This window comes from Schizosaccharomyces cryophilus (genome assembly GCF_000004155.1).
Source record: "Schizosaccharomyces cryophilus OY26 unplaced genomic scaffold supercont4.5, whole genome shotgun sequence".
Taxonomy (NCBI): domain Eukaryota; kingdom Fungi; phylum Ascomycota; class Schizosaccharomycetes; order Schizosaccharomycetales; family Schizosaccharomycetaceae; genus Schizosaccharomyces; species Schizosaccharomyces cryophilus.
This window is the reverse complement of record NW_013185628.1, coordinates 524,037-544,186: the sequence shown is the minus strand read 5'-3', so window position 1 is coordinate 544,186 and position 20,150 is coordinate 524,037. Positions and strand designations below refer to the sequence as shown.

General features: G+C 37.5%; 9 protein-coding genes and 2 non-coding genes across 11 annotated transcripts; 6 read left to right on the top strand and 5 right to left on the bottom strand.

The window, feature by feature from the left end:
• Nucleotides 1-157: 157 nt before the first annotated feature.
• Nucleotides 158-229, bottom strand: SPOG_16309. The gene has a single exon. It is a non-coding gene; the product is annotated as a tRNA-Met (tRNA).
• A 10-nt stretch (nt 230-239) lies between these two features.
• SPOG_16308 lies at nt 240-336 on the bottom strand. The gene has a single exon. It is a non-coding gene; the product is annotated as a tRNA-Ser (tRNA).
• Nucleotides 337-1,251: 915 nt separating this feature from the next.
• SPOG_00648 (SUMO conjugating enzyme Hus5) lies at nt 1,252-2,936 on the top strand. The gene is made up of 6 exons (XM_013168823.1): nt 1,252-1,435; nt 1,508-1,640; nt 1,812-1,835; nt 1,905-2,014; nt 2,072-2,151; nt 2,239-2,936. Exons 1-6 carry the CDS (start codon nt 1,370-1,372, stop codon nt 2,297-2,299), a joined length of 474 nt encoding a protein of 157 aa, XP_013024277.1. The 5' UTR covers nt 1,252-1,369; the 3' UTR covers nt 2,300-2,936.
• SPOG_00649 (RNA-binding protein) lies at nt 2,177-4,262 on the bottom strand. The gene has a single exon (XM_013168824.1). The coding sequence runs from the start codon at nt 4,100-4,102 to the stop codon at nt 2,573-2,575; it is 1,530 nt and encodes a 509-aa protein (XP_013024278.1). The 5' UTR covers nt 4,103-4,262; the 3' UTR covers nt 2,177-2,572.
• On the bottom strand, nt 4,209-5,972 carry SPOG_00650 (moeb/ThiF domain-containing protein). The gene has a single exon (XM_013168825.1). It carries the CDS (start codon nt 5,826-5,828, stop codon nt 4,419-4,421), a length of 1,410 nt encoding a protein of 469 aa, XP_013024279.1. The 5' UTR covers nt 5,829-5,972; the 3' UTR covers nt 4,209-4,418.
• Nucleotides 5,973-6,870: 898 nt separating this feature from the next.
• Nucleotides 6,871-9,150, top strand: SPOG_00651 (sphingosine N-acyltransferase Lag1). The gene is made up of 2 exons (XM_013168826.1): nt 6,871-6,948; nt 7,379-9,150. Exon 2 carries the CDS (start codon nt 7,589-7,591, stop codon nt 8,741-8,743), a length of 1,155 nt encoding a protein of 384 aa, XP_013024280.1. The 5' UTR covers nt 6,871-6,948; nt 7,379-7,588; the 3' UTR covers nt 8,744-9,150.
• On the bottom strand, nt 8,794-12,096 carry SPOG_00653 (uncharacterized protein). The gene has a single exon (XM_013168828.1). The coding sequence runs from the start codon at nt 11,950-11,952 to the stop codon at nt 10,339-10,341; it is 1,614 nt and encodes a 537-aa protein (XP_013024282.1). The 5' UTR covers nt 11,953-12,096; the 3' UTR covers nt 8,794-10,338.
• On the top strand, nt 9,111-10,104 carry SPOG_00652 (uncharacterized protein). The gene has a single exon (XM_013168827.1). It carries the CDS (start codon nt 9,212-9,214, stop codon nt 10,040-10,042), a length of 831 nt encoding a protein of 276 aa, XP_013024281.1. The 5' UTR covers nt 9,111-9,211; the 3' UTR covers nt 10,043-10,104.
• A 444-nt stretch (nt 12,097-12,540) lies between the features above and the next one.
• On the top strand, nt 12,541-13,681 carry SPOG_00654 (uncharacterized protein). Its single transcript, XM_013168829.1, has 2 exons — nt 12,541-12,873; nt 12,937-13,681. The coding sequence occupies exons 1-2, from the start codon at nt 12,622-12,624 to the stop codon at nt 13,297-13,299; spliced, it is 615 nt and encodes a 204-aa protein (XP_013024283.1). The 5' UTR covers nt 12,541-12,621; the 3' UTR covers nt 13,300-13,681.
• A 445-nt stretch (nt 13,682-14,126) lies between these two features.
• SPOG_00655 (triacylglycerol lipase) lies at nt 14,127-16,882 on the top strand. The gene has a single exon (XM_013168830.1). It carries the CDS (start codon nt 14,241-14,243, stop codon nt 15,759-15,761), a length of 1,521 nt encoding a protein of 506 aa, XP_013024284.1. The 5' UTR covers nt 14,127-14,240; the 3' UTR covers nt 15,762-16,882.
• Nucleotides 16,883-17,495: 613 nt separating this feature from the next.
• On the top strand, nt 17,496-19,869 carry SPOG_00656 (phospholipase B Plb1). The gene has a single exon (XM_013168831.1). It carries the CDS (start codon nt 17,567-17,569, stop codon nt 19,391-19,393), a length of 1,827 nt encoding a protein of 608 aa, XP_013024285.1. The 5' UTR covers nt 17,496-17,566; the 3' UTR covers nt 19,394-19,869.
• The last annotated feature ends 281 nt before the right edge of the window (nt 19,870-20,150 follow it).

Sequence of the window (20,150 nt, the reverse complement as noted above, 5' to 3'; positions counted from 1 at the left end):
GTTTAGCGAACTTTACCTTTGCATAAATGACAAATCGAATTACATACGCACACAGAAAAACCAACCAAAAAGAAAGCGACGATGGGGAGATAAAAGGAATCCGTCCATACGATGGATCTTCGTTCGTATGCAGTGGTCTGAAACGAAAAAAAAAGACTTGCGCGGCCAGGTTTCGATCCTGGGACCTACGGGTTATGAGCCCGTCGGAGTTCCACTCTCCTACCGCGCACATTTATTACCGTCAGCAGCAGGATTTGAACCTGCGCGGGCAGAGCCCATTAGATGCCTCGAATGAAGAATTCGAGTCTAACTCCTTAACCACTCGGACATACTGACTACTGTGAAAGAATTAGAAAACTAAGGAATAATATATGTAAAAGCGACTCTTGGAGGAAATACATTGATAAAACATGGTTAGCATGTTTATTTATTTAGCTTGCATTTTCTGATTTTTGGAATAGTCGGGCATCAATTTTATGCAAAGGCATGCTCATTTTATAATACTTTTGTAGAAAAAATAACGCAAGAGTAAAAATAAGGTAGGTTGGGAAATTTATGGAAACGGATTTCGTTCCCTTATGTATTTCGCTTTCTAGCATCAATTGGAAATCCTAAACGAAAAGGTACTTGATGGATTCTGTTGCATGTCTTAATTTCTCTTTTCTTTTCTTCGTTGTATACATACGAGAGAAACAAAATATTAGATTAATATGTTATTTGCTTTCTGCTTTCAAAGATAGATGTTGGATTTGTTTACTAACGTACCCTTTTTTCAGATTCACTAGTAAACAATGGGGTAACTGAAAAAGAATAGCATTTCTTTGCTTTTCTATACGAAATTTAGAGATTCTTTCTTTTTTTTTACTTTCATTTTCAGTATTTGGCTCATCAACCCGAAAGCTAGTTTCGTTTGCAGTCTACAAAGCATGAAACAAACCAATCCTGCAAAGACGCATTCCAGGGCTTTTCTTTGCAGGCAGAAACAGAGGAAAATAACAAGCTTGATCAATACATATTGGGTCGAATGCGATACTAAGGTAATGCGCTTTGTATTTACTCATAAAGCAAGGCAGCTTTTTCTTTCCAAACTAGAATTAACACAGCACAGAAAGAAAATAAATACTAGTAAAATAATCTATGTAATTATTTGTTAATTTTAAATTAGAAAACATCTATTTTTGTATTGCTTTTCCCGTAGTGTTCAAAGGATTCATGAATCACAACAGAGATTTTCTATACGAGGTTTGCCATATTTTTTCCAATCCACCCTACCCACAAAATTCGAGCTTTCAAAGCATTGGCATTCAAATCTTACTCCTTGTTGATAAACACGTCCTCAGTTGAATATATTCTAAAAACTTATATAAGAATGTCGTCTCTTTGTAAAACTCGACTTCAAGAAGAACGCAAACAATGGAGGAGAGACCACCCATTTGTAAGTGGTATCTGGGATAAAAACTTTTTTCTTTTCACTCATTTGGACTTGAATTCTAACATCCTTATACAGGGATTTTTCGCAAAGCCTAGCAAATCTCCCGATGGCGGTCTTGACTTAATGAACTGGACGGTCGGAATCCCTGGTAAACCAAAAACTTCTTGGGAAGGTGGTCTTTATAAACTCACTATGACTTTCCCTGAGGGTATGTCTTCAAGTCTCCATATTCAAAGTGCTAGTCTTAATACCTGTCCTTGCAATTCACCATCAAAATTTGCCAAGCATCAAAGCAATTCAGTATTCGACAAACATAATTGAATGACTTTTTCCTTGTTTTTTTTTATTGTTTTTCTCCCTGCTAACTATTTCTCTCTAGAATATCCAACACGTCCTCCAAAGTGTATGGTTTTAGTTTTTTTTTTTTTTTTTTAAACTCCCCATTCCAAATAGCTTCCTAACACGATTCTAGGCCGATTTACTCCACCTTTGTTCCATCCAAATGTTTATCCCTCTGGTACTGTTTGTCTCTCTATTTTGAATGAAGAAGAAGGTTGGAAGCCAGCTATTACCATTAAACAGGTATATTCTTTCGGTTTTTCTAGACTTGTGTAGTGGTTACTAATTTCTTTTTTTTAGATTTTGCTAGGAATTCAAGATTTATTGAATGACCCCAATATCGCTTCTCCAGCTCAAACAGAAGCTTATACCATGTTTAAGTATGTTTCATATAGCAATTCCTTTTGCTTGTTTCTTTTTTTATTTTTACTTTTGTTTTTACTAGTTGCTAATCTTAATGAATCTAGAAAAGACAAGATAGAGTACGAACGGCGTGTCCGCGCACAAGCCAAAGAAAATGCACCGTAAAAATAGAGCTCCTTTCCCTTCTGTATCCCTAATTTATTATCATTGTCGTTACTAGTCCTATTACTTTTTACTACATTTTTTCCTAGAAAAAAACGCAATAAGTTAATCCACACATAAAATCAGCTGAATTATTATAAATAAACTCAGACCTTAAGCAAATAGAAATCAACACTAAATTCAAAAAAAAACGAGTGTACTTTTCAGGTTCATGTAAAATATGCCTTTTTCTATGAACGTTCGTTCATTGTCCAATTACCAATTGATCACATTCATTTATTGAGGTGGATTGGCTCCACGACTTTGAGCATAAATTTGTTGTTGATAGTACTGGACATACGCATTATAGCCTCCAAAAGCTGCATATGGATCGGCACCGGGTGCAGACATAGTTGGGACACCAACGCCAGGCGCATCAAGTCCTGGAGGACCAGACAATCCAGGAGCTCCATATACATAGGACATACCTGGTGGAACCATGGGAACCGTAGGAGACATACCAGGAGGATACATGGCTGCTGGCATTGAGGTGCCAGGTGGAACAATTGGTGCTGACGAAGTAGCGGTACTAACTCCAGGAACAGGTGAGACATTGGATATTGGTGGGGTTCCATGACTGCTAGGTGTTTCTGGTTTGGACGAGCGATTAGAGTAATGGTTACGATTAGTCTGTTTATATGCTTGCGATCCTTGATTATATTCTTTGTACTGGCTTTTCCATGTCTGGTATTGTTGATGTACATTCGCAATTAAATCCTCGCATAGTGATTTTGCTTTTTGAATATTGTTCATATCATGGCTCATTATACACAAATGTAATGGTTCGTCAGATTCTCGATTAGTGGACGGTTCAATAAAAGCAGAACCTTGTCCTTTTATTTGCACTCGAGTACGCGTTTCTTGTTGAATATGTTTTACATAAGCACCTTGAGGACCAACCACTGCTTGACGGAGATGGAAACCCTTAGTAGGTGTCAAATTGATATAAACCTTTTCTTCATTCCATCGTTTGCGCATTCCTTGAGATTCTATTGGACTTGAGATACCCTGAGGGGATGCACCTTGAGAAGGCGGGTTCCGGTCCACTTCATCACGTCTTCGAAACCTTCTCTCGTCTACAAGAGGACCAATGTCTTTGTGTATCCAAGATTCTATTTCACCTAGGGCCTTTGATAAGTCCGTCGTTGAACTGGCTACTATATGAAGGTATAAAGGAGGATCTCGATCAGAAGCTAGAGCTTTGTTAGGATAATAGCGGCCTTTTGAATACAACTGGACTCCACTCTTATCCTCAATCTCGGATAATGTAGAAGATTTAACTAGTATATAACGATTCCTAACATTATTAATCTCAACATTGATTGTAAAAACTCCCTCCCCTTCTATAACTTTCCCAGTAATATCAGCTATAGAGGGTGGTACCAAATCATTTAGATTTGATTGAGAGTTAGGAGGAAGCGGTGGAGCAGGTGCATTAGGAAGAGGAACAGAGCGCTCGATGTTCTGTTCTTTGATAATGTCTTTGCCTTCATCGGCGGGTCTACCAGATTGTAATGACTCTGCAACTCGTCTGGCGGCAGCAGCGGCTGCCTCCACCGGATCCAGAGGTGGTTTTTGGGTGTATCTGTCACCTTCATCATCATAAGAATAACGTTTTCTAGAAGCAGAAGGGCTTACAGACCTATTATCTGCACGGTAAGTCCGAGACTCTCTGGGACGTTCGTTCGCAGGTAAATCTCGGGAAAAGCGAGATCTTCTTTCAGAAAAGCCTTCATTTTGATAACCACGATGCCTTGAGCTCGACATAAAGGAAATTTATAAGACTGAAGATGCTATATGTTAAGTTTCGTCAAAAATTATTGATTTTGAAAAGACTATGTTTGTAGGTAGCAAAAAGTAACAATGTAATAAACGAAATAGACATGTTTCCAAAAACTCCAAAAATGTACTCAAATGGATTTGAAACAAAAGAAAAATAATAATTATATTCAATCAAACATCCCAAATTGAGAGGAATCGATTTCCCTCTGTTCATTTTCTCCAATTTAGTGAATGCACCTATAACTACCTAATGATACCAAAAAAATATAGTAAACAAATACAAAGTAAGTACTCAATTAGCTTAATAAAGCATCTTCCAGATGCGCAAACGATGCAAAAACTTATTGACGACGTCGATGACTTCCTTAGGATAGACGGCAGAGGGATCGAGCTGAGGAGCTAAAACAGTAGCTTCATGCTTACGTGCTTCATCTCTTGTCATAGCTACGAGATTGGTATGCTCAAAAGGCACGTGAGGGTTCCATCTAACCACACTTACTTTTTGGGATTCATGGGGAAAAAGAGCACTTCGACCACAGTAAACTTCTTCAATAAGATAGGACATTTCAGAAGCATTAAAAGTTTTGTCTAAACGAACATTGGCATTTCTCGCCTCAGCATGTAAACGCTTTACGGCTTCTTCGTAAAGACGAGGACGAACCTGAGTAGAAATGGGATCCATGGGATATTTGGCGATGCGTGTTAAAACATGAGTAGCAAGAGTAAGACCAAAGATACCAGGCATAGGTCCAATAACAGGGAGGATACGAGAGCGGAATTCAGGTAAAGCACTTAATTGATCAACATCTCCTTTATCAAATTCCTCTTCTGATAGGGGTAGCAGATTAGCTTTACGAGGATCGGGTTTTTCGGAAGAGAAGGCAACAGGGATTCCTTCCATAACTCCCAAAAGCCTTAGTCTACGACGGGTAGCGCGAGACAGCGGATCCTCGGCAGTAGCTGAAATGTCGGCAATGTTCATACGAGTAGGATCGGATTTGCAAGCTGAGCCGGTAGAAGCAATAACTTGGATCTTGTGATAATAGCAGTAAGCCAATAAATCCACCTTTGTTTGAATATTGTCAATGGCATCGATGACAAATGATGGATTTCCGGAAAGAAGTTCATCAGCGGAATCAGGGTTATACAGTGTATTATAAGCCTCGATTTCAATCCATGGAGCAAAGCGCTTAATGGCGCGTTTTAAAGCCACGGTCTTTGGTGTACCCACATCATCAAGATTAGCAATAGCATGACGATTAAGACTACTAAGAGAAACTTGGTCGAAATCAATAATTCGAATCTTTTGTACACCTGAGCGAGCCAACATTACGGTTGCCCAACTACCAACACCACCACAACCTACAACTATAACAAAGGCATTACGAACGTTTGCCATACCTTCTTCACCAAAGAATGCATAGTTACGGGCAAGTTGCTCACGAATTAATTCTTCGTCATATGGAATCTTCACATCTTTTTCTGTTTGATTCTCATCAGTATTTTCTTCATAATCAATAGGAATACCAGAGGGAGAGAGCTGAATACTTTTGCCTGAATCGCTTACAATCATCGATTGCAAGTGTTGGATTGAGCGATACTTCCGAGACTCCAATGTACCAAGAATAACAGCAGCTGTAGTCACTGAAGAAGATACAGCAATCCAAAATGATTTGGACATCGCCCAAGATGGAAGCTTCCAACCTGCCATTCTGGTTTTGTGCAAAATTCCCAGTGCAAGTAGTAATTTCTTTGTAACAGCATACTGGATTTCTGAGTGACATGCTACTTATGAATCACAATCAATTTCCATGTAAGTATTGCTTTAATTGAATTTTAAGAGGCAGAATACTTTTCAAATACTTTTGTTAGGATATAGAAGTTTGAAACATCACTGAATGGCCAGTGGATGAAATAGGGTGATGAACTATGTCTCGAGACACCAACTTGAGTAAACTCAGAGTTGACCCTTGTTCACATGACTGAAATTACCGAAATTTTCTTTTTAAAAAAAAATATATATAGAAACATTCTTCCAAGTTAGTCTACGACGAGGAATAGCATCTTTGTTTAGACCGATTGACGTTGTAAGTAACATGGACAAAAACCTGTCTTTGACACAAAACGAACTGCTTTCAATTAAAAACAAATGAATAAATATAAAAAAATAGGAATGATAAGGCCAAAAAGTACGGTTTACTAGGTGGCTTAAGAAAATCGTTCAATTGCCGTTTAAATGTATCTGAGAACGCTTATTAACAGTGATATTGTCTTGTGGTGTACTTTACATCTATTTTTTTATTCATTTCATATAAATCACTTCTTAATTCTGAAATGCTCCTTCTATTATATTGAGGGTATTGAGGGTATTGAGAGTATCGATGAAAGTAACTAGTGTTAATTGACCTAGCGCTATTCCTACCAAGTAGTATGGTAAAGTTGAATTGCAATTCTGAAATAGAAGCTACTATTGAACTAGTAGTGTTCCAGGGGTATGTTTGTAATTTGAAGAGTGATTTGCCTTGACCCGATACTTGGTTTACTTGGGCCTTCCTTCCTACTATGAAAGAAGTATTCTTGTCATTTAAACATTCGAAAACAACTATAAACAAAGTATTCCTGCCGAGTTTTAATTTTGCAAATTTTAAGTAGCAATATTAAGTAACAAGGCACTTCATATGAGAACATACCGAGTAGCGAACGAAAGTAACATTCTTTCGTATTCTGCTCTTGAAGTATGACCACGTAGTCATCGATAGTGCTAAACATTCTACCGTCTACACGCACGATTTTAACACTATAGGATTGTTGCAATTAAAAAGTTATATTCGGTAAGTAATTGAAGAAATTTCATTTTCGTAGGAGAAATGGCTGCATAACGCTTGTGAATGTCTCTGTTTTGCGTTTAAACTATTCAACTTGGATCTGCGTCAGAAGCTTTCGAGAAACAGATTGCTTTGAAAGGTAAATTGATGTTATTCTGGAAGGTTCATACATACGGTGAGCTTGTTCGGTTTGCAGCTGAGTGGATTTGCGTGAATTGGAAAAGTCGTATATTACATGATTACCGCTTTTGCTACTTTTGCAAGTTATGGAACCAAAACATTGCTTCCTATTACCAGTATTTTTGTTGGAAATTTACGAGGACGTTTCTTTGGTTGCGGATCGATATCTTGAAACCTTTATATAGCTTGACTTTTACAAGCGAGTTTGCACATTTTTCTGTTCATTTATCATTTATTAACATCTTTTTGCTTCTAGTCTTTGTTTTCTCATTTGTTTTGTGTTACTTCGATATACCAGCGTCCCAGTCTTCCTTACCTTCTTTTCGCGTTTCATATTCTCTTTCTCTTTTCTTTGTTAATTTTAATAGTTTGAAATTGCTAATAAGCACATTTATTTGAGTTTAAAGTCGCTTCAGACTTTTATTTGGCATTAATTGAATCTTGATAGTTTGTGCGAATCTTCACTATGAGTAAAAAAGCCTTTAAAGGAAAGGAAAATAAGCGTATTCGTCCAAGTCCCATTGGTCATGAGTCTATCAAAGATATTTCTCATACAGGGACCAGCAATAATTTTTTCAGTTGCTCTCTTGAAGACCCGAGAAACTTCGTTACAAAAGACGGAAGAAAATTGGTACAAGCTCCTCTGTTTCTTGTTTTATGGCAAAAAGAAATTTCCTTAGCTCTTATTTCATTATGCATCTTTCTTTATCTTTTACCGCCGACAAGGCCTTATGCTGAACCTTTTATGTTTTTATCGTATAAAGAATCATCAGATGTTTATGGTAAAGGACCTAAAGACTTTCTTTTTTCCTTTTATTGGTTAGTAATTTTCACTGCTATTAGAAGCATTGTAATGGACTATTGTTTCCGTCCTTTCATCCTGTCTTGGGGTATTCGGAAACGAAAAGTCGTTGTTCGATTCTGTGAGCAAGGATATTGCTTCTTGTATTATTTCGTCTTTTGGCTGCTAGGATTTTACATTTATCGAAATAGTGGATATTGGGATCACGAAGAACAACTTTTCGAACATTATCCTCAATATTATATGTCTACCCTTTTTAAATTTTATTACCTTGCTCAATTTGGTTTTTGGTTACAGCAGATATATGTCCTTCATGTGGAACAACGTCGTGCTGACCATTGGCAAATGTTTGCACACCACATCGTCACATGTTCGTTAATTTTCTTGAGCTATAGCTTTAACTTTCTTCGAGTTGGCAACGCCATCTTGTACATTTTCGATTTATCAGACTATATTCTGTCTGGGTCTAAAATGATAAAGTACCTCGGCTTTGGTAAAATCTGTGATTATTTATTCGGTCTCTTTATGGTAAGCTGGATATATTCAAGACATTACCTTTACTACAGAATTCTTAAAGTCGTGATAACCTCTGCTCCTAATATCATAGGCGGATTTAATGTGGACTTTTCAAAAGGTTATATCTTTAATGAACAAATATATTACGCTTTTGTTTTTTTGCTTTTTTCTTTACAGCTCTTAATATACATATGGTTTGGCATGATTGTTAAAGTTGCGTATCGTGTTTTCTCTGGCGCTGGTGCTGTGGATAGTCGATCAGACGATGAAGAAGAGCCAGATGAAGATTCTAAAAAGCAATAATTAATAGCAAGTTTGATTTTTGATTTCTTTATTATAATTTAACCTAATCATGAGGGTTCCAAAATGCAAATTACTCAAAAAAACGGCTGAAAGGATTTCAGGAGTAACCTCCAATACCTGTGAATGCTGAATGTTATGAGCTGTCTTTGATCAACCGATAAAAAAGTCCTGATAGTCATCTATGTAACGCTGTTTATTTATGCAGACAAACTTTTTAAGTGGTACCCGTTTTTATTGAACATTAATTAGAAAAGTTAGTTTTTCGTTCATTTTCATTTAAAAGATTGTCAGCCGATATGTTAGCATTTTGTTCAATGTTATGTTAGTTAACCTGAAAGAAAGTTTTACCTGATTGTTCAAGATCAACATTACTTTTGTTTGTTTATGTATGTATGTTTACGTTGAGCATATTTAGCAAGTGGTATCTTTGTAACGCAAGCAACAACCTGATCATTTCAGTAATTAAGTATGAAAGGATTTAAAGAGAACAAAGCTTCTAATTTAAATAATAAACGAGTCTCGTCGTTTGCTGCTCGTTTGGCAATGGAATTCCCAGGCAACCAAACTTCTAATTACGATCCTTTAGTCTCATGGATATCAGCTGTCCGTGAAAACTATTCTGAAAATGCGATAGAAAGTTCGGATAATGATAATCAAGACAATGATTCAAATTGCGACGCACTGGTCGTTTATAAAGATGAACCAAAACATACTAGATATTCTTTTTCAACTGGTTGCGCTCGTTTATCGTATATGAAATCCAATGACAAGCATAAGGATTCCTTGAATTTAAACGATACTCATACTAATGCTATTAATCGTATACCGGTTAGGTCAGTATCTGATAAAGTACCGCGTGTTAAGTCAGATCATCAACACCTGGTAAAAAACTCGAAGCCATCAGACGTAGAAGAGAAAGAAAACATTGGCTCCGTGGAAATCATTGAGCTTGAATCAGAAGATGAAAAGTTAACCGTCCACTCCCCTGAAATTATGAGTGATGCAGAGAGTTGCAGAGTTTCACTGATGGATGGTTTATCAAGCATGGAAAACGGTTATCCAGTTGATGGCCAAGGGTCCTTCGTTGACGTCGAACCGGTTCGCTACAATCCTAATGATGATTTGAAGGAACAGATTGGTTATTACCAAGAATACACCGACAGGTTTTTACTCAAAGAAACTATAATGAACTGGGAAGAAAGAGAACCTACAATTACGGAAATTTTATCGAGAAAATACTTAGAGGACCTTGCCAGTCGTGACCATCGTAGTGGTATCAAACCGTTCTTTTTTTCCTGAAATTTACTATGTTGATAGTGTTTAGTATATAGAATGTGTATTATTCACCAAAAATACCACCAAAAAGAAAAAGGATGTAAATTAACATCACAACGTATAGTCAATATATAAGATTAGCAGAGGTAAATAACATAAACAACAGTGCAATGACTGTGCAGTAATAATAAATTATAGATTAAAAAGATTCCGCAGCAGTAAATGATAAATAGACGAACCCGCCAAGCAAATAAAGATAGTGAGACATACCAAAAGACACATTGATGGACTTTAGAACCTGTCAGTACTAGGCGCTTTTTCTAAAATCTGATTTTAAAGAGTTTTTTTAAGGCTTTCAGCTTATTTCCCTTTTTCTTGGGCTTTTGAACAGGCTCACCATCCAGCATACTGTCACTATCGTTGGCAAACCTATTGTCATACGTTGTATTATCCACTGCCATAGGGGCAGCATCACTAAAAGTGTAAGATCTTCCTTGGCGATTATTATCATATTGAGATGGCTGTCGAAGAGAGTAAATAGGTTCACGTTGTTGGTTTCCTAGGTAGGACCCACGCATTGCATAACGGCCACCGCCATTGCCTTCCAAAGAATTATAAGAAGCACCAAAATGACCATAAGGTAAATCACGTGATGCCTTTGAGCTAGATCTTTTGGGTTTTAATTTAGCAAATAGGTTATGAGCACGGCCCCTGTTTTCATCGCGATCAAAGCTGCTTTCTGAAACAAATGACTTATTATCATCAGGAATCGTCTCTAACGGACGACTGTTGTTTGATGTAGGACTCATTCCATGAACTTTAGTATCGTCCATTTGTTTTAGCATTTCCTCAACCCTTTTCCTTGCAGCATCTTCTAAAGATGTAAATTGCATAGAATCAGACTTGACGGAGCGGGAAGGACTACGAGTACCATTAGAAGGGATAACAGAAATGCGCTTTGTTGATGGAACATAAAAAGCAGGTGTTGTATTCATTTCGATTGGCGCAGCTTCAAAATCTTCAGAAACATCCTCATAAAGAGACTCGGATGATGAGTTATTCATCCTTTCATCTTCCTTATCCTCGTAGATACTTACGTGTTTCTTAGGGATAGACTCGGGCAATTGTCCGTCAACCGAAAGTGCAGGAGAATGCTTTTTTAAAGCTGACTTCTGGGTTATCGCTGGTGAAGGACGACCTAAGGTAGTGGAACGTTGTAAAGGAGATGCACTCGAGTATGAAGTTTTTATATCAACTGGCGAAGACGGTACACTACTCGCACCAACTTTTCCGGAATTAATAGTGGAGATAGGAGGACCAAAATAGCTGTTTCGATTGGAGAGAGGGATGCGTTTCGTTGAGGTCGCATTTCCTTGTGTTGTTTGAACGACATTACTGGGTTGATGAGGGCCTTCTTGAGCGTATTGACGTGTCTTTATTTGTGATCTAGGTTCCTCATAAGTTCTGAGACTCGGAGTTTCCGAAACGTTACTGGAGATAGACGGGGCACGTTGACGCTCTATAGGAGAAGGAAAAGAAGGAGTAAAATCGTGCGCATAACTAGTAGGATTTCTCTGTCTTTCAGATTTTGTGAGATATTTTGCAGAAGCGGAAGTCAGAGTGTATCGTTTCCCAGTACTTGAGGGTGTATAATTACTAGCAACAGGGGAGGAAGGAAGATAGACCGAGTTTTGACTACGCAGATTGGTTGCACCACTTGTTCTTGGATTATACGTTACGTTCATTGCCTTTGATCGTAAATAGTCATACTGAGGAGAATAAGTAGAACTTGAGAAAGTAGATGTGCGGTTCCCAAGAAACGAGTTTACATTTTTATAGTTTTCATCATTATTGTATGTCGTCGGTCGATGAAGCGCTGTTGAAGCTGCTGCAGCAGTCAACTGCGCATTGTAATTTTTTGGACCATTGCTCATGATCTAAAATGTCGTGTCTAAACGGTTTAAACACGATTAGATGTTGGCAGAGGATAAGTTGTGGGATGACGACTATTGTTTTCAGACACTTCGCTTAAAAGATAAATTGCATACGTAAGAATAATGACGATGTGAAAACAAAAATAGCCGAATAAAGTAAATAATTAAAAGGATAGAAAATAAAAGAAAAATAAAAGTGAAAATTCGCAAAGCAGACAAAGTGTTAAAAAAAAAGAAAAAAAAAATTTTGAAGAAATCTGATACTAAAAGATTGAATATGAAATGACTGGCTTCCTATTATAGTTGCTGAGAAAGGCTAGTTATGTTCGAATGTACATGTACTCAGGTACAACTCTGTTTTTATTCTTCTTCGTACCCTCTATTAAATAAAATAAAAAGAATGAAAAAAATAAAGGCAATACTCCAAAACCCATACGGACCTCATTAGTCAATGGGTTTTTAAGTAAAAATTAGAGTCCTCTTGCCTTGGAGTCATGCAGAAAAGAGTATCAATCTTCTAAAATTGACTCTCTTGTACGATACGTATGACATAACATAAGCAAGCGTTTCCCAAACATAAAGTATATGGCTGTGTTATGCAGCAAATGTTTATGTTTACGTGTGTACAAAAAAAAACAAAAGACCTTGTTTATTTATGGGAGAAGGATTATGAATACTTACAAACAACAAGCATCTTTTTTTTTTGAAAAGCAGAAAACCATAATGCCTTCTTTCTCTAAAGTTTGTACTTTTCTTAAGTCTATCGAATATGTTAAGATTCCTTGCCTTTTTATGTTCGCAGCCATTGTCGGCATGAATCTCTCGCTGCTGTATTGCCTCATGCGAGGATGGAAGCATGTTGGACTTTGGAGCATTGGCACTCTTATTTCTGGATTCATTGGTACTTTTTTGGCTTACAAGGTTTGTTCACCGGAAGAAATGCTTTCACGAAACAGACGATGAATTGACATGCTAATTCTTTAGAAAAAAATCTCTTGGTCTCATCTTTTGCTTTTGTGGTCTACTGCTGATGCCTTTTTTAGCATGTGTTTGAGATCTTGCGTCCTTATTTACTTTTCCATGAATCCCTATATACTATGCGAAGTCTTTAGTAGTGACAACATAATGGTTTGCAGCTCCAATATGCAAAAAGTATTTATGGTTATCGTTGCTGCATCCAACATCTATAGCTTTTTCCAATTGGGTTGTTGCTTATTAGTCTTCAATAATGTCATTAAAATCCATTCTACTGAAGACATGGGAATCCAATATATTTCTGATGACATGGAACAAGAAGTTGCTTTCCATAACGGCTTTCAGCTTCCTGAAAAGCCTATTCAATTGTAAACAATTTTTCGTTCAGCGTCTTATTTTTCTTGAAAGGCTCATATGGTTTCCCTTGCTGTTCTAGAATATTGGCTCATTCTTTCTTTTATTGATATGTTTTTTTTCAGCACCAGTTTTTCTATTCCTCCATGTATCTATGGACGCTTACAATGACCAATATTTTTTTTCGTGCACATATTCTCATCGGCAAGAAAAGTATAAATACAATACATAGTACAAATATCTGTCGTGGTTTCTATTATTTTTTTTTAATTCACTTTATAACTTTATAAATTGTTCGTTTTTCGTCTGCGCAGCGCATAAATAAAAGTTACCAGATAGTATTTTTTATATAACTCAATTCTTTTTAAAAAAAAACACAGGGCTTCTTATTTCTTTCGCCTCTTCTTATTTCCAAAATATTGACCTATAATGATTTGGGCTTTACCAATGTACCAAGTATCCAGGAATCCCTAAGGAAAGCAATTGTTTTTTCGTGGGGAAAGCTCGACGCTTTTGTTTTTATTTACTATGGTGATGCAACCGTCAATTTTCATCAATTAATACGATATCATACCAAACGGTAAAGTGGCACGATTCCTATAAAGAAATGGAGTAAGAAAATAAAAAAGAAAAAGAAAAATAAAGAATAATAGGTATCCGCCTCCTTTTTCAATCTATGGTAATAGCTACATCGATTAGAAGCAGCTGTTTTGTTTACTAGTGCCACATAGTTGTCAGTTTCTGTGGTAAAGTCCAACCTACTACTATTATTTTCTTGGAAAGTTTTTTTTTTTTTTTTTTATTTCGCCCTAATCTGAGGTGATTGTTTGTATATACTGATTTTATGCATTTGTCGCCTCTCATACTCCAACATTATAAAGTAACTATAAACCAATCTCATTGAAAAGTATAATCGACCATTACTACGAAGACAGCAAGATCAGGTTAAATAAATGTAAATGTCTAAAGATGAATTGAAATTTCAAATGGAATATGCTTCCACATACGAAGACTGGCTTCAGGCCGCCGAAAAATTGGATATGGTAGAAGGAAAATACGAATGGCGGAAATATCCCGAATCAGATGAGTATAATTACAAGTTAGTTGAAAGCAGGCTTCATGAATTAAAGAAACTTCGGCTTGCTGGAGACGTACGGCTCATGTTTGGAGTATTACAAAATTCAGTTGCGAGAGATTTTGGAAACCTGGATAACAGTCAATTGTACAATTATGCTCATTCTGGAACAAAGAAACTTATTGATGAGTTTATTCAGGAAGTTCTTTACTGTCTCGAGTTTCTGGAAGAGACCCCGGTGCTATCACTGGAGGAAAAGCTGGTTGAGTTCTCAAAACTGAAGTTTACTGTAGGAAATACAGCTTTAATCTTGAGTGGTGGAGGAACTTTTGGAATGAATCATATAGGTGTTTTGAAAGATTTGTATGAACAAGGTCTCATACCCAAAATCATTTGTGGTTCTTCTGCCGGAGCCATTGTTGCATGCGCTGCAGGTGTACGAAACAGTGAAGAACAAAAGATACTGTTAAAACAGTTTCACACAGGTGATCTCAATGTATTTACAGATCCAAACGTTCCTCCGCTTCCTTTGTGGACAAGTGTAAAACGCTTTTTTACAAAGGGATGTGTCTTGGACATTTGTCATTTGGAAAGGGTCATGAAGCTTTTGATTGGCGACTTTACCTTCCAAGAAGCATATAATCGATCCGGTTATATTTTGAATGTTACAGTCTCTTGTGGGAGCTCGTATGAGATGCCGAGTTTGTTGAACTACATAACTACTCCGAACGTTCTCATTTGGAGTGCGGTTGTAGCGACGTGTTCAGTGCCGGTTTTATTTCAACCCGCAACACTGTGGGAAAGAGATCCATTGACACGAGAAGTCAGGGCTTTTTGCGTAACTGATGCCCCTCTGTGGATGGATGGTTCGGTCGACAATGATATTCCACACTCAAAGCTCACCGAATTGTTTCATGTGAATCACTTTATTGTATCGCAAGTGAACTTTCATATCGTACCCTTTATCATGGACCCCGCTTCTCATAGTTGGTTGGAACGATGTACGAAAAAGGTAATTGATCTTGCAGCGCAAGAGGTGAGTCTTACGTTTCGGCTTTTATCGGAAATGGGGATTTGCTCTACTCTGTTTACCAAGCTGCAGTCTGTTATTACGCAGAAATACTCTGGTGACATTACAATTCTTCCAAAACTGAATTATCGACAAGTTAAAAAAGTGATTCAAAACCCAACACCTTCATTTTTGCTCGACGCTATGGCAAGAGGAAAACGCGGAACATGGAAGAGGATCCCAGTGACTCGGAATCACTGCGCTATTGAAATGTTTCTTGAAATTGCGTACGCAAGGATCGTCAAAAAACTACAAGCTGAAGGAAAAACAAAACGTGAAATTGATATGATTCCTTATCGATCGAACATTACTCATCTAAACACACGAGCGAAGTAAAAGAAAAGAAAAACACAAACACAGAAAAAATTTTTGGGAAATCTGCAACAAGAATGGAATTAAAGGGTTTGCATATATATATATATATATATGTACTTTTCCATGCTCCCCTTTTCAGTGGACCTGAGGAAATGACAGTATACAATCATCCTTCCTCTTCCAATTTTGCATGCTTCTTTATACTGAACTATTTATTTACCTAATTTTCTTCATACCTCATACTTTGAATACGAAAAAACTCAACGTATCTTTGGTATAATGATTTGCATGATAAGAATGTTAGCAAAGGTTTTCGTACCCGAATGAAGGGGAAAATAGTTTCCTTAATAAGTATTTCGAAATTCCATCGCGCTGTTACTAATATGATAACGCTTTTCATGTAGTGATTGATAATACCTTCTTCGTACGGGAACATAACAAAAGGCTCCTGGCATATGATTGGCCGTCAAATAACGACGACGGAATAATGTCCTAACTTCTGGACAACGATCAGTAGATCGAAATGTTTTCTGGGGAAAGGGTACCTCCACTGTGGGTAAACCCATGTCCTAAGCCAATCAAATTGTAGTGACGATGATAAGATTAACTGTCACTTTTCTTGACGCAGACATACCGAAAGTTTTCTTTCTCCGCTAAAGAACATCCAATGGAGTCCATCATACGGGAAATACGAAACAACAAAGAGAAGATGTATTCTAGTGAAAGAAGTGACACCATGATAAAATACGAAAAAAAAATTTTTTTATTATGCATGTACTTCCCAAATAGAATTGGTTTTGTTTTCATTTTTACTCTAGGTTTTTATAACTAATTTTCAGACTATTTTTCCAGTTTCTTGACTTGTGGTCTCGCATGAACGCTGCTCTCAAGGGGCTTCTTTTTCTCCACTACATGGAATAACCAATTACATTTAAGAGAAACGGGACGGGTCGGACGTCTGCAAAAAAGTGGAACACAGTTCCCTTGTCTCCTAGTGTCGAGAGTTTCTCCACATTATAAAAGTATGGATACAGCAAGCTTGAAACATCAATGTGGGGCATTCAGTAAATAAGCACACCAACTTATAGCGCAGAACCTGAATACGATACAAATAAAAATAAATTATCTTCTGAAATCAATTGATTCAATTCTATTTCTTTCTACTAATTGTGTATGCATTTAAAAGTGTTTATTTAGCATATATTTTCGTAAAAATGCCGTCACATCTATTCAACAAGTTTTGTTTAGCATTAACGTAATTTGACGACACATTCATCCGTAGTACTTATTTCCTCAACTGGCTCTCACTCGTTTTCTAATCCTCTATTTACAAAGTACGCTGCGCTTCTTGTTTTGTATAAGACAGGATTTTCTGAATTTGTTCCGTTTTATCTCTTCTCTTCTTTTTTTTGTTTTCTCTCATCTCATCGTTTACTTCCTAAAAGTCAGTCAACTGTCAATTACAATCTTTCCAATCTTCTTTCTTATACAGCACAGCTACTTAATACGGTCGACTACATATTTCTTCCGTAGTACTTTGTGGATTTATTATTAAATAGGAGTGTTTCGTGTATTTTCCTCCACCTTCTCCGATCCCTTCATCATCTCCTGTTACTTCTCTTACTGAGAGAACTTGTTACCTTTTCGGAATCGTTCACACCGGCCTCTGATTGATTTACGTCGTTTATTCGGGGTAATCTCGTACCAAGTGACGTGCCCTTGAAATTTTCACTTTTATATAGTCATCTCCCACCACTTACAAATTTCTTCTGAAACTTAAAAACAGGAAGGTTGCCAACCAGTCAAAAATCTTCCATAGATCCACAATGTTGCTTCGTGGATTGAGTCTTTGGACCTTATTTTTGGCTTCGTGCCTTAATACATTTGCGTTTCCCGCAAACGAAGAGCCCTCTGTTGCTTTTGCACAAAAGCGGAAGAGTAGCGGCAGCAAGGAACCCAGTTACGCTCCTTTCTATGCTGATTGCCCTTCCCAAAACATCATTGAGTCTCTTTCCAATGGTAGCATTCCTCAAGCTGAGTCTCAGTATATGAGCACCCGTTCATCCATCACCAACACTGCCTTGAAGGATTTCCTTAAGAATGCCCAACTACCTAATATGGCTGCCGATAACCTTTCCGGGCAAAATGGACCTTCTATTGGTATTGCTTTGTCCGGAGGTGGTTTCCGTGCCATGCTTTTGGATGGTGGTGCTGTCGCTGCTATGGACGCTCGCCATAACAATCATACTGTTTTCTCTGGTCTTCTTCAAGCCTCTGATTACATCGTTGGCACCGACGGTGGTGCCTGGACTCTTGGTTCTATGGCTGTTAACAACTTCTCTGCTGTCGATGATCTCCAAAATAGTGTCTGGCAATTGGCTAAACCCGTCATGTACCCTAAGAGTGCTATTGTCTTCAATGCCAACTTTTACAAGTCCCTAATGAACCAAGTTAAGGCCAAGCAAGATGCCGGCTTCAACGTCTCGCTCTCTGACTACTGGGGTCGTGTTTTGGGTCGTCCTTTTGGTGACACTACTTATGGTTTCGCCAATGTCTCCTTCTCTAGCATTGCTGACCAAGATTGGTATAGAAATGGAGACTTCCCCTATCCCATCATCACTTTTGCTACCAACCAGGACTATTCTAATCAAATTGATAACCTCAATACGATTATGTTGGAAGCTTCTCCTGACGTCTTTGGTACTTTTGATGCTGGTATTGATGCATTTATCCCTACTGAGTACTTGGGTACAACCTTGGATAATGGCTCTAGTGCTAATGGTTCTTGTGTCGTGAACTACGACAATTTCGGTTTCATGATGGCCCTTACTTCCACCTATTTCAACACTCAAATGCGCAACTTTAACGACTCCAGTACCAAGAATGGTCGTATTATTCAAGAATTCTTGAAGAATAACTTTTCCGAGCATGGTGAACAAGTTGCACCCATTCCCAACCCCTTCCGTGGTGTTTCTAGTGCTCGTACCAGCCTTGCCAACAACTTGGGTGATGATGATAACTTGAACATTGTGGATACTTCCTTAACCGGAGAAAACCTTCCCTTGTGGCCTTTGTTGCAAAAGGGTCGTGATGTCGACGTCATCTTTGCTGTTGACAACAGCGCTGACTCTGAATACGTTTGGCCCAACGGTAACTCTCTAGTTAAGACTTATGAGCGTGTTTTGGATGCTGAAAAGAAGGGCAACGCCAACGTTAAGGGTTTCCCTTATGTTCCCAGCACTCAATCTTTTGTAAGCCTTCATTACAATGACCGCCCCGTCTTCTTTGGCTGTAACGGTCGTAACACTACTGCTGGTGACCGTCCTGTCACTCGTGATACTCCTCCTCTGATTATCTACCTTCCTAATGTTCCTTGGAATTACTATACAAATATTTCCACTGACCGTACTTACTATACCGAGGACCAACAAAACAACCTTGTTTTGAATGGTTTGATTTCTTCTACCATGGACAATGAAACCTACTTTGGTCAGTGTGTTGCTTGTGCTGTTGTCAAGCGTACCTTGGAACGTCAAAACATTACTGCTAGCCCTGCATGCGAGCAATGTTATAATGACTACTGCTGGAGTGGTATCTATGATGACACCTCTGCCAACGATGATCTCGTCTATGACCCTACTCCTCGTTTGTAAGCGCACTTGGTGAGATTTTTGGGATAGGATTTATCTATATAATTATAGGTAAAACACAAAGTATGTGTTTCAAAGCACTCTGTATCTATTACTTTTTAAAAATGGATGCATTATTTGTAACGGCAAGTAATGTTTGTCGTTACTAGGAAGCTTATGGTTCAATGTTCGAAATTGTGAATCGCTCATTTGATCGGAGAAGCATTCTCTTTTATTTAAAATTTTAATAGTTATCTCATATGAGGACGAAGGTATGGCGAGAGCTTTTGTCAATTTGCAGACTTTCATTTTTTTTAGTTGTTTTTACTCGTCTTCCGTTGATAAAAGTTGATTGTCTTCTAAGGGCTCAATTTCTGTATGGAAGTTCGTGACAAGTTTATGTTTATAGATAGGTTAAAACTCGTTTGTTTTTTTTTTTTAAATATAAAAGAATAAAATGAAGCAAATGTAATGTATATATGTAATTTGAATGGAAAGAACGGATGGTAAGAAAGTATGAGTTTCATAGGCTTTTTTTTTGTAAAGCAGAGAAAGAATCAATGATTGAGGCAGACGTAGTATTCTTTTACAGATTGAAAGAGGCCAATTAACTAGGAAGTTGAACAGCGAATTCAACATTACCTGTTTATTCCAGTACTCTTCAATCACAGCAAAACAAAAGGTTGTATAAAAACCTCTACAATTTTATAACTAAATGAAAGAAAACCAATGCGTTCGTTACAGTAATATAATAGCGAATTATAATTTTTTTACAGTTAGA